Consider the following 13,142-nt stretch of genomic DNA (forward strand, 5'->3'; position numbering starts at 1 on the left):
TTTCCTGAATTACTGCTTTTGTAACATTGCACTTATTCCTTAGTATAGGGCACATCTGACCAGGTATTTAAGGTTGAAAAGCATAGTGCAGTAATTTGAAATTAATTTTATTAAAATATTCCCTGATTTATTTTTAGTTGTAGCCTCATTTCTTTCAGGAAATCTTGTCCATTTTAATTTGCGCAATTTAATCTGTATGACTTAATCTGTATGAGCTTCAGAGAGGCACTTCTGTAATAATTTATGTTTTAAATTGCTCTGAGCAGACAAAAGGTATCTTATGAGGCAGTATTGCTTTAATTATAAATCCTTTAAAAACAATCAGAAACCAAGTTACAAGAATTAAATCTAATTGCATTTTGGGCCCCTTGATTAGTCAAGATGAGTGCGTTATACCTTAAGAGAAGAGCAGAACGGATTATCGGCTGACATAGCAATGTAAACTTGACATTAACACTTTTTCAGTATTTTCCTGTAACTCAAAGCAGTATTGAATCAGAAACGATGGAGTTGCTGCAAAGAACATGTTGAATTTCAAAAAGCATTTACTTACTGGTTTGCCTTTAAAAGGACTTGAGGTATCTCACTATTTTCAAGTACATGAATGCAAAATTCATCATCTGAACTAGAATTGAGGTGCCAGTGAATTTAGAGGAAAGCTTAATAAACTCTTTGTGCTCAGAAATCTGGAATCCCACTTCGAGGTTTCCCTTATCTCTTCCCCTTTCTATTTCTTTTTGGAGTCCTTATTCTCTTCTTTCCATTCTCACAGAGAACTCTGATATTGTTTTTATCTAAAAAAGAAAACAATTCAGATACAAAGAGGGTGTGCAGGATTGTGCGTCCTATGACAATTAAGGGTGATTTAAGGGGGAAAAGTTCTGTCTATAAAAATCTATTATTAGAGTCACTCGTTGGGAGTAAGACATTGTCTCTAGAAAGTCCTTATTTATTATAGGTAAAGATTGATACATTGACCTATTATAAATGCTATCCTTTCATTAAGGATGATGTCACTATTCTACTCAGCTGTTAACTTAGAAAGTTAGTCTTTTATAAATATAGAATTAAGTTTACACACACACACACACACACACACACACAATTTGAGTGCTTTGGCCATCCAGCCCAGTACTTACCACTTTGTAGCCTAAGGTAAACCCTTCATATATTTTTATTACATTAATGGGTAGGCAAAGAAGAAAGGCTGTAGTGTGTTTAGGTGTGTGTGGAGTCTGGATATTAAAGCTACCAAGTGTAGCTTTTTTTTTGATGCAAAGGTGAAAACATTTCTCAGTCGCTAATTTTCAAGTCACCAAAAAACAAAGTGCAATGGTGAAATGCATCCTGCCTTGGAATGTATTTGTCTTAATTCATTGAGTTTTCAACGGTTCAGATCTATCTTTAAAAATAAAATAAATAAATGAGTAAAGAGTCACGCAAATGCTCAGTCTCTATGAGGACAATTTTGTTTTACTATTTTTTTTTAGATCTATGAAACTTAAGGATTTTGGAAGGATAGGAAAAAAGTGGCGAATTTTACATTCCAAGTTTTTCTGTCTGGATATGTCAAATTCTAGGTAAATTCAATAACACAGCAATGGAAATTTACAGGGGACCTCAAAGAGTTAAAAGATTTTCCAAACCTTGTGAACTTCTAGTAATCATTACCTAACTTATTTACATATTATAACTAGTATTTTCAAAGAAGAAAACCTTTCAGAAAAACGGGACGATTGGGAGCCAATGCCAGAGGCCTTAACACAGTTTATTATAATTTTTTAAAATCTATTGATTTAGCAGGAACCGTACAAACACGCCCATAGCCTGGAATACAATAATCAGATCCAAGTGGCAAGCTTAGATGGGAAGAAAAAGTAATTTGCTTGGCATGTCTCCTATTATCTCAAGAGTTTCAGTAAAAAAATAAAACGAGAACTGTTTCAGAAGCCAGTTTAGCGTCCAGACTCAAACCAAAAATCGAACCTGGGACTTTTTATAAGTGCGAGCAGACCAACGGAAGGTAAAGGAAAACAGCCAGTGGCGCCTCTGGGCAAACGGGGCAAGGCGGGCAGGAAGCCCAGGGCCAGGGAGACCCTCTCTCGTGGTTTTTCGGAAGGAGCTTGGGAAGCTCCGTTCCCCCGCGGTCTCCTCCACCCGAGGCTGCAGCCGCGGGACGCAGCGCCGGGTGGGGGACAGAAAGGCTCGGAAAGGTGATGGGGAGAGGGCGACGGGACTCGAGCGCGCGTCGGGGGCCGGGGGGCGGGGGGAGCGTGTCCCCAGGCGCCGCCGCTGCTGTTGTCCGGGGTGCTGAAAAGCCTGGAACTTCCCGGGAGGCAGCGGCCACTTTTATCTTTGAGGGAGGGGTGCGGGGTTTCAGGCCGCATCCCAGCTAAGCCCGCGGTGGCCCTGGGACGGAGGTTCTTGCCATATGAGGTCCTCAGCCCCGTTCGGGGAGTGGAAGAAAAAGGATGGGGGGAATCCTAGGGGCAGGGCAGGCGGGAACGCGGGCAGCTCTGCGCCGCGACCGCCGCTCCACCTGCGCGCGAACTCTCGCCGCCGAGAGACGCAGCGCCCGGGGACAGACCGCGGCGGCTAGCCCGGCGCGGGCGGCGGGTGCTGGGGTGTGCGTGGGGAAGCGGCTCTAGTCCCGGGATGGGGGGGTGGTGGTGGAGACTGGAGCGAGCGGGGCATGCGCAGTGGGGCGGAGGAGGTGGCGATGGCCAGGGGAGGCGGGGGGACTGCTGTTTATTTGCAGCTGGGCCAACTCGGAGGCACAGGCGGCGGCGGAGCGCGGGGCGCCAGCGGCAGGTTCAGTGGCCGCATCATGCCCGAGCCCACCTCCAGGCAGCCGCCGTGCACCGCCGGGGCCCCGGCCGGGGAGGATGCCAGACGCCCAGGAGAGACCAGGGCAGCGGTGGCGGCGCAATGGTGGTGACAAGCTCTGCCCGAGGCGGCGGCGGAGAGGACCGCGCGCCCTCCCGGCGGCGGGACTGCGGACTCGCGCCGGCCGGTGCGGCGGCACTGCTGGCCGGGGCGAGCTGCTTGTGCTACGGCCGCTCCCTGCAGGGCGAGTTCGTGCACGACGACGTGTGGGCGATCGTGAACAACCCCGACTTGCGGCCCGGCACCCCACTCCGCTGGAGCATCTTCACCAACGACTTCTGGGGCAAGGGCATGGCCGAGAACACCAGCCACAAGTCCTACCGGCCGCTCTGCGTCCTCACCTTCAAGTGAGTCCTCACCTCGCGCTCGCAGCCATTGCCGTTTCCCTTCACTTCCCCACCCCGGGCTGGGAGAAGTTGCAGGACTGGCTTGGGGGGCGTTTCTTTTCTTGCTGCCCCTTCCCCTCAACGCCTCCCTCCTCTCGAGGCCGTCCGCGCCACTCTGCTCCGTGGACCTCGGCCCCGCTTCTCTGGGCTCCCAGGCGGTCGGGGAGGCGCGGGCTTGGGAGTTGGGATCGAGTTTCTCAAGAGTCTGCGCTCTCGGCGGGCTAGGGCTGGGAGCGGGGTTGGAGGAGCTGTCTCCGCACCCCCGACCCCAGTCGGAACGTGGTCAAGTGAGACCAGTGCGGGCCCAAGGAGCTCCGAACGGATGGTGGTGGTGGTGGTGATGCTTCCAAGTTGGGAATTTCTCGGAGGCTGTTCTGCAGCTTTGCAGTTGGGGAGCGTATTTGGTTCCTTCGGGGTCGCGTGCCGAGGAGACGAGGCGGGAGCCTTGAGCTGCCAGGGCTGCTTGAGTTTTGGGGAGGAGCAGGAGAGCGGGCAGAGAGGCTCTCTCTGGACCTGCACGCTCCCGGAACCTCTCCAGTCTGCGGAAAGGACCCCGATTTCGACTTTAAAAGGTGCAAAGCAAAGGAATGCAGAAACGTGGTGGGATCCGCTGGGGGTCCTGGCATCCCAGACCAACTAGTTTTTCTTTTACAACCGCGGAGTCATGATTCAGCATTTCTGGTGTAAATAAAGTGTAAAGGGACCCGAGAGAACTCCTGAGTTTCGTGGGGCGGAGAATTTTCTTGAATTTAAAAGAGGACTAGCTTCAGATGGAAGGGGGAGAAGGGCTGGTTTGAGGGAAGTGCTCTCATACATCATGAGCTTGACTCAACCCCTTATAATTTGGCTCAGCATTTAAGTTTATAATGTGTCAGATAAAACTGTTGAAATAATGTTCAGTATCTTCAGCGTTTTAAGCCTTTTTAAACGGGTGTAATATGAACCCGTCTTTACGTTAATGATTATTTGAGACAGTTTGAAAAGCCTGTCCTGGCCTGGAGGCCAGGGTCTCTTGACAGGTGGCTCTGATGACTTAGAAAAGGGAACCGTAGCAATTGGCAACAATTCACGGGCTTTTTGACTTAATTCTTTCCATTGAAAGTTTAATGTTTTAAGGAGGGTGAGGAAATTGCACATTTGACTCGGAAGAGACTATTTTATAAACATTTGTCCTCTTGGAAAGTAGTCTGGGTTTCAGCTGAAAGTTTGAAGCCCTTGAATTGTGGCCCGTTGCTATGGTTTTCTTTCCTAAGTCATCAGAGCCAGCGGTCCAGAGACGTTGCCCTGGCTTCCAGCTACTGAGTTGCTCAGTACTTTTAGTTTTCCAAATGTGTCTTAAAAATATCCTTCGATGGCACAGATATAAATGTTTAACTTTAGATTGACCCGCTTTTTCATTTATTTCAGTGAGGGTTGTTGGTTAATTTAAGATGCTGAAGCTCACAGCTTGAGGTGTGCTCGACTTACAATAACCATGGAGACTGTCTAGGTCCCTGTTCTGAGTATTTTTCCATTTAAAAAGGTCAATGTCAAATGCTTCTGCCAGATTGGTGGAGGGTGAGGAAGAGTGTTTTCACTTCTGACTATCTAAAAAGTTTTATTGTATTGTATTGTATTTTACTTTATTTTTAATTAATGCAGTAGTTGGCAGGGGCAGAAAAAGGAGGGAGGAAGGGAGTAGAAAATGAAGCAAGGCCACTGAAGAGGAAAGTTAGCAGGGATATAGCAGAACAGGGGCAAAGGGGAAGGAGAGTTGGGGAGCAGGGGACAACTCTTGTAATCACTGGTTATAAAAAGCAGCTTGGTATCTAAAGATGCATTGCTCTTTGGATAGGCGTGTCTTACTGGCTATATAACGTATGCTTTCGAAAGCATTTCCTTTGAGCCCTGGCTGGTGTGACTCAGTGGATTGAGCGCTGGCTTGTGAACCAAAGGGTCACCAGTTGGATTCCCAGTCAGGGCACATGCCTGGGTTGTGGGCCAGGTATCCAGTAGGGGGCGCTCGCAAGGCAACCACACATTGATGTTTCTTTCCCTCCCTCCCTTCCCCTCTCTAAAAATAAAATAAAAACAATAAAATCTTAAAAAAAATTTCGAGAAGATTGAATTGCAAATCTAGGGTGCAACAGAGCACTAATTGGAAAGGGTGGGGTGCCTCTTCAGAAAGAGTGAACTAATCTTCCTGTACTCACAGGAGTTGATTTAAATGGGACCTGGACTTTTCCTTAGAACACAGTCCCTTGAGGTGAAACTGCACCACTAATGCAGTAGCATAAATCTGGGCATGTATAAGGGATGACATAAACCATGCTAGACCCATACAACTCTAAAGATGGTTGCAAGGAAGGACAGAAAATCACACTTACCGACTCTTCAGTGTGAACCAAGCATTGGCCTAGACACTTTACGTAGATTAGTTCCTTATGATTTTTATTTTAGGTAATTGGTAAAAACATTAAGGGGCCTTTTAAATATGTGAAAATTATTTTAACTCTATCTTAAGTTAGGCCTGTTTGAGCAAAAATCTTTGAGAATTTAAAATTATTTAAAAAATTTTACATATTTTTATTCTGGTAAGAATACTTAGTACCTGATCTATCATTTTTAAGTGTACAATACAGCATGGTTAAATATAGGCACAATGTTGTATGGTAGATCTAACACATTTCTCTTGAATAATTGAAACTATCTGTTGAACAGCGACTGCTCTCTCTCCTGACCCTTGGCAACTACCATTTTCTGATCTGTTTCTACAGGTTAGACTATTTTTGATACCACATAAGTGGACTTACACTAATGGCAGACTTTACTCAGCATAGCGTCCTCCAGGTTCATCTATGTTGTCACATATGGCAGGATTCCCTTCTGTTTTTTAAAGGCTGAATACCCCATTGTATGCATATACCAATTTTCTTTGTCCATTCATCTGACATTGGACACTTCGGTTGTATTTATATCTTGGTGGTTGTGAATAATGCTGCAATGAACATGGAGGTACACGTATCTCTTCAAGATTCTGATTTCAATTCACTTGGATATATACCTGGAAGTAGGATTGCTGGGTCATATCATAATCATATTTTTAATTGTTTGAGGAACCTCTAACCTGTTTGCCATAGTGGTTGCACCATTTTACGTACCTGCCAATTGTGTACAGGGATTCCAATTTTTGCACATCTCTACCAAGCCAACACTTGTTACCTTCTTCTTCTTCTTCTTTTTTTAATAAAAGCCATCACAACAAGTGTATGGTAATATCTCATTGTGGTTTTGATTTGCATGATTAGGTTTTGATAATTAGTGATGTTTGTCACTTTTTCCTATGCCTGTTGGCCATTTGTATCTGTTCTTTGGAGAAATGTCTACTTATGTCCTTCGGGTGAAGGAACATAACCCATTTCCAAATGAGTTTATCTGTTTTTGTGCTTTGTTTTTGCTTTGAGTTGTAAGAGTTTCTTGTATATTTTAGATATTAATAACATATCAGATATATGGCTTGCAGATATTTTCTCCCACTCCATAGGTTGCCTTTTTGCTCTGTTGATTGTTTCCTTCGCTATGCAGAGCTGTTTAATTTGATGTAGTCTCCCTTGTCTAATTTTGCTTTGTACTTTTGATGACATATCTAAAAAACCATTGCCAAGCCTAATATCATGAAGTTTCCCCCTCTTTGTTTTTCTTCTAGGAGTTTTACAGTTCCAGGTTTTAGATTTAAAATTTTAATGCATTTTGAGTTGATTTTTATGTATGGTATAAGATATGGGTTCCAGTTCATTCTTTTGTGTGTGGACATTTTCTCAATTCCGTTTATTGAAGAGACTCTCCTTTCTGCATTGTGTATTCTTAACACCCTTGTTGAAGATCATTTGACCCAATATGCATAGGTTGATTTCTGGGCTCTTGGTTCTTTTCCTTTGGTCTATATGTCTGTTTTTTATGCCATTACCATACTGTTTTAATTACTGTAGCTTTGGAATAGATTTTGAAATATGGAAGTGTGAGGCCTCCAGCATTGTTCTTTTTTGCATATCCAGGGTTTTTTTTGGTTCAGTATGAAATTTATGATTTTTTTCCCAATATTTGTAAGAAATGCTGTTGGGATTTTTTTAGGGATTACATTGAATCTATAGATGGCTTTGGGTAGTACAAGCATTTTAACATTATTAAACCTTCCATCCTTGAACATGGGATGTCATTCCATTTATTTATGTCTTCTTTAATTTCTAGAATCAGTGATTTGTGGTATTAAGTGTACAAGTTGTTCACCTCTTTGTCTAAGTTTATTGTTTTTTTCTAATCCTCAGCTAAGACTATATTTATGGATGTAGGGGGAGAGAGAGAGAGAGAGAAACATCAATAAGAGAGAGAAACATTGATAGATTGCCTCCTGTACACATCCCAATCGGGGATCGAACCTGCAACCTAGTTATGTGCCCTGATTGAGAATCGAAACTGCAGCTTTTTGGTGTATGGGATGACACTCCAACATAATGAGCTACCTGGCCAGGACTGGCTAAGTTTATTCTTAAGTGTATTTTATTCTTTTTGATACTATAGTAAGTGGAATTGTTTTCTTAATTTTGGATAGTTTATTAATGTATTGAAATGCAGCTGAATTTTTAATGTTGAATTTTTATCATGCAACTTTACTGAATTCATGTATTATTTCTAATTGTTTCTTGGTGGAGTCTTTAGGGTTTTCTACATATAAGATCATGTCATCTGTGAACAGACGTAATTTTACTTTCGGATTTAGATGTCTTTTATTCCTTTTTCTTGCCCATTGCTCTGGTTAGGACTTCTAGTACGATGATGAATATGACGAATAGAAGTGACGTATGTGGGCATTCTTGCTTTGTTCCTGATCTTACAGGAAAAGCTTCCATTTTTCACTGTTGAGTATGATGTAAGCTGTGAGCTTTTCATCAGTGTCCTTTATTATGTTGAGGTAAATTCTCTCAAAGCCTAGTTTGTTGAAAGTCTTTTAACATTACAAGGTGTTGAATTTTGTCTTTTTTTCTGGCATCTATTTATCAGGAGCATGTGATTTTTATTTTGTAAATAAATAAATGTGGTGTATCACCTTAGTTGATCTGTGTATGTTGAACCATCTTAGCATCCTAGTGACAAGATGCACAAGGTCATGGTGTACTTCTTAGTATAGTGTAAGTGCACGTCCTTTGGCAGATATGTGCTTGGCAAATATTTTCTCACACTCTATAGCTGGTCTTTGCATCCTCTTCATAGGGCCTTTCCCAGTGCAAAACTCAAACCTATTTTTTTAAAATTAAAAGTACTATATTATGTTTGATTCAGTGAATGAATGTTGCACATATGGAGAGCTAGAAATTCCCTAAGCATAAACAATAAATAAATAGGTAAAGATGCATCATGCTTGTTATTATAGAGGTGCTTTCTTTTATAGAAACATACTACTCACAGTTTTTCTCAAATAAGAAATTGGCTGACTTTGAAATGAAGAAATGGATTATCATGGTGTCTTTGTTTACCATTGTTGGGGGAAGGCAGCTTATCAAGATGTGGTGACCTTTGTTTTAGCTAAACCGGAACTGTGTTTCCTGGAAATTCCTTTCCTGTGTTATCCTGGGTTAGAGTTAGACACAAAAGAAATTTTTTAGAGATTTAGAAAGTGAAAGTGAGGTGGCCATGTTCCCACTCAGAAGGTTGGTGTAGGTTTTGGGGTAATTGCAGCTTAGACACGATGGCTAACCTGCCCTTTGGTGTGCAGTTCAAGCTGGATCCACAGCTCCCCAGAACTCTCTAGATCTCCCTTAGCTATTTGGAATCAAGGTGCAGGTGAGTGTGCAGCTCTGTGGGAAAGGATGCCAGACTGTTTGCAAGCCACTTGCATCATTACATTTGGAGCCTTAGAGGTTTTGAGAAGTAGAGGTGTATTCTAGTTCATCTTCATGGGTTCCAGCTCATCCTTTCCCTTCCTTCAAGTGCATCCAGCCTCCCTTCCCAATGCCTACTGGCTTTCCATTTCTATTACAGACACAGAAATAGCCGCCTTTCAGAGGCTATTTAACCGGCTCCCACAATTATGAAAGGTCAAATCTCTAGACAAAATCCCCTCTGCTGTATCATTCCCATGGTTCCGCTTCTCTGGTCAAACCTTAACCGACACAAATGGTCATATTTTTTTGCTCCTTGAAGTGAATTTAGAATTCTAATGAATTTCTGTTTCTGGTCCAATTTTATATGCAGCCTTTTCATAAGATCATTTCCAAGAGCACACAGGAATATTTTTGGACCACTGTAGAGCAAAATCAAAACATCTGTGAAAAGTTAATCTGGAGCAGTAACCTTTTTTATTTTGCTTCTTTATCCTTCACTGGCCATGACCTGTTTTTATCTCTGGAATTAAGAGAAACACACTCTGTAGATGCTGAGTTGACACAAAACCAAACCCATGATGCCTAGGACCCCAACCTTGAAAAATGGCCTTGATTTATCTAAACGGTGTTTAGCTTTTATATTTTATTTCTTCCTTAGCCCCTTCTTTTTGAGAAGAAGCTCCTGCTGGATTATTAACAGTGCTATTACATATCAGGAAGCAATCAAATCTTCCTGTGACAAGGAAGAACAAATGGCTTTTCCATTTTAAAGATGGGGAAGTTAAGGCAAATTAAAAGATCTTAAACTCTCTCTCTGTGTTTAGGCTATTTGATCATAGTATTCTACTAGTTTACTATGAAGTTTTATTCTGTTGAATGCTTCTGATGGGAATATAAACCAAAAGAGTGAAAGTGGGTGGTTTAAAATGTCAGAGTTAAAGATAATAGTATATCTTAATAAGTGCAGCTGTAAGGATTTGCAAATTTTCATGTTTGGATCTTGAGACATTTTTGAGGTTTTTTTTGCAGCAGTTTGCATCTTTTGGTCACAAATGATTTGCCAACCATGAAAATCAGCTTTTGTTTCTGCCCAAAACCTAAAAGAAACGGTGGCATGTTCCTTCGGCTCTGTTTCTTTTTATTTGACCTGTATGGGAATTCATTTTAAGATGGGTTACTGCTATAAGACTGCTAAGTTTGTTTTCTAAGTCTGTGATAGGAGACAAGGTAAGATTGTTCAGGGTGTTTGAGTAGGTTGTCTAGGATGTTCAGTGATGGATAAGGCCAAGGAAAAATATGACTGGAGGAAAAAAGATTTTCTAGAGAAAAATTTAGTAAATGGCTTCTGAAAATTTCATGCTGAGCTATGGTTATTGTAGAAACACCAGGTGGAGAAGGTTGATTGTTGCCTGTTAGAATATGCTTTAGATGTAAGATAAGCTTTAGACTGTATCTGGTAGTGTAGGAGGGATAGAAAATGAGAGGAATATATTTGTGATGCATGAGAGTTTTTGTAGATGAGTTTCTGAATGAAGGTTTGGAGAACATCATTTGACGCAGTCTTTTTTTTTGTTTTTGTTTTTCTTTTTCCAATCAACAAGTATCTTTTTTATCTTCCTTTGGAGCTGCAATTCATTTTTTTTTTTTTAACTTTGAATGTGTAGTCATTCTACTTACAAAGGGAAGTGAGGAATGCTTGATCATGCCAAAATAATGGCAGTGTTCCTTTTCCAAATGATAAGAAATAGTTTCCGTTCTATGAAGCCCTGCTGACCTGACCTCTGGCTGCCTCTCTGACCTCTAATCTATCCGCTGCATTCTATCTACGTCAGCATGCTATGGGCAACATTCCTGTTCCTTATACGGGCCGAACATGCTGCTACCAGGCCTTTGCACTTGTTTCTTCTTCCTGGAGTGCTCTCTCCCAGATCTGTGCATTCTTGCTCTCTCTCCATCTTCAGTTTCTGTTTAAACGTCACTTTAGCATAGAGCCCTTCCCTGGCTACCCGATCTAAAATAGCAGGCATTCCTCCACGTTTCATCCTTCCTCTCTTACCCTCTTTGCCTTAGTAGCCCTCTCTGCTCCCTGGCATCATATAGTTATTGTTGGTTTTTATTTCCTTCCACCACCATGGGAGCTGCATGAGGTGCATCCTTAGCACCTAGAACAGAATCTGGCATGCAAAGTACGGGCTTGATAAATTGCTGTTAAAAATGAATTCTTCATTTTGGTGAATACTTGACTTCTTGAGGTAAATATTGAGATAAGGCTACACCTTTATAATGTAGAGAAAAAAATCTGCTTGTCTTATTTCTTGGCTTATTTGCCATATTTATCTTCTTCTGTCAAAGAGAAAAGTGGAGGCAGACAAGGAATTTCCAGGGCACACACAGATGGTTCCAGTGGGTCGTGCTTGCTGAGAGGTAAAGAGGCAGCTTTGAGTCCGAAAGGGGTGATGCGGCTCTCTGTTGTAACCGGCTGGGACTGTGCCTGCAGAGATTGAGGACCTTTGGCACTTTTGAGAAGTACATCAATGAGCTGCCTCTCTCACGCCCCCAGCTGGGGACCTGGGCCACAACCCAGGCATGTGCTGCGGCTGGAAATCGAACCGGTGCGACCTTTTGGTCCGCAGGCTGCCACTCAATCCCCTGGTCCACATCAGCCAGGGCAGGATCTTTAGCATTTTTGGATCAAACGCCTCTTGCCTGGCCTTGTGAAATGTGATGGTCGTTGGGTTCTTGCTCTGCAGCGTAAGGCTGGACGCAGCAGCTGAACCTCCTGAGCCAAATCCCAGAATTACATGGGGCTCTTTCCACACCCTGCTCTCAGGGGACTAAAGGCCATCCATGCCAGAGTTCTGTTGTCTATAAGCGACGGTCCTCTTTTCCAGTCAATGAGGTAGACGTGAATTATCATGTCCGGTTCTATCAAATGGACTCTAAGGACCCAAAATTACTTTCTCAAAGGAACTATGATGACTGTGACTTCCTGTCTCTGAGTTTTATTCAATAAAGAATTTGTCTGGTCTTTGTCCCAGGTTCCTTGGAAGGAGATTCCAAACCTTGGAATTTCCGGAATGATAGGAGTGCGTCCCTTGGTCATGGTGGGGCCCAGGGGCCACATCCGAGTGTGCGCTACAGAGGAGCCAACTCATGGCAGGCCTGCCGATGGTTCCAGAGTGGGGCTGGCCATGCTAGAAAAATCAGTCGGGAGATTAGAGAGTTGAGACTTAAAGTCCCATATCAGCCCTACCTTCTAATCTCCTGGAAGGGAAAGGGGTGCTGGAGACTGAGTCCACTCACATGGCCAATGATGGGATCAATCGGCCTATGGAATACAGCCTCAATTAAAAACTCAACACTGAAACTTTGTTGAGCTTCCCTGGTTGGTAATCTTACATCAGTATTCAGAGAGGATGATGTTTTTGAAGACGTGGGAGGTATCTTTTTAGGACTCTCCCAGGGCCTCACTCCCTGAGTCTTTTTTTAAGACTGGTTTTGATTTGTGTTTTTAATAATAAAACTATAATCTTAAGTATAGTATTTTCCTTAATTCTCTAAGTTGTTTTCTAAGCAAATGACTGAATCTGAGGGCGTTGTAGGAACCCCTGAATTTGTGGCCAGTTTGTCAGACATGCAGGTGGCTTCGGGGCCATTGAAGTTGCAGCTGGTGTCTGAGGTGAGGGGAGTCTTGCACAGGATTTTGTCCTCAACTGAAATCTGCACAAACTCTGGGAAGTCAATGTCAAAGTTGCATTGCATCCAGGAACTCCACCAAACATAAAGCTTTTAAGGAAAAAAAAAATGCTAAAAATTGACAACTTGGAGTTACACTTAAGTAACCTGGTGTTGATCTGTTAATTTTCATTATTTGCTTCCTCTCTTTCTGAAGATTTTCTTCTGGGACTTGCTATCTTCTAGATATGATTACTGATCTTCCTCTCCTCACTTTTCTCACTCTTTCTTTGATGTAGGTGTTAGTCTGAGTACTTATATGATAACAGGGACCATA

At 42.7% G+C, this 13,142-nt stretch overlaps 1 protein-coding gene across 2 annotated transcripts in view; it reads left to right on the forward strand.

Annotated features, from left to right (window-relative positions):
* The first annotated feature begins 2,753 nt into the window (after positions 1-2,753).
* Positions 2,754-13,142, forward strand: part of TMTC1 (transmembrane O-mannosyltransferase targeting cadherins 1) — a 239,540-nt gene continuing 229,151 nt past the window's right edge. For both annotated transcript variants that reach the window (XM_054591287.1, XM_054591288.1), the window contains exon 1: positions 2,754-3,233. In XM_054591287.1, coding sequence (XP_054447262.1) covers positions 2,929-3,233 — 305 coding nt within the window. In that variant the 5' untranslated portion in view covers positions 2,754-2,928. The remainder of the gene's footprint in view (positions 3,234-13,142) is intronic.

The sequence above is a fragment of the Pteronotus mesoamericanus genome, unplaced genomic scaffold (genome assembly GCF_021234165.1).
Source record: "Pteronotus mesoamericanus isolate MK-2021 breed Mesoamerican mustached bat unplaced genomic scaffold, CSHL_Meso_final scaffold_21, whole genome shotgun sequence".
Taxonomy (NCBI): Eukaryota; Metazoa; Chordata; class Mammalia; order Chiroptera; family Mormoopidae; genus Pteronotus; species Pteronotus mesoamericanus.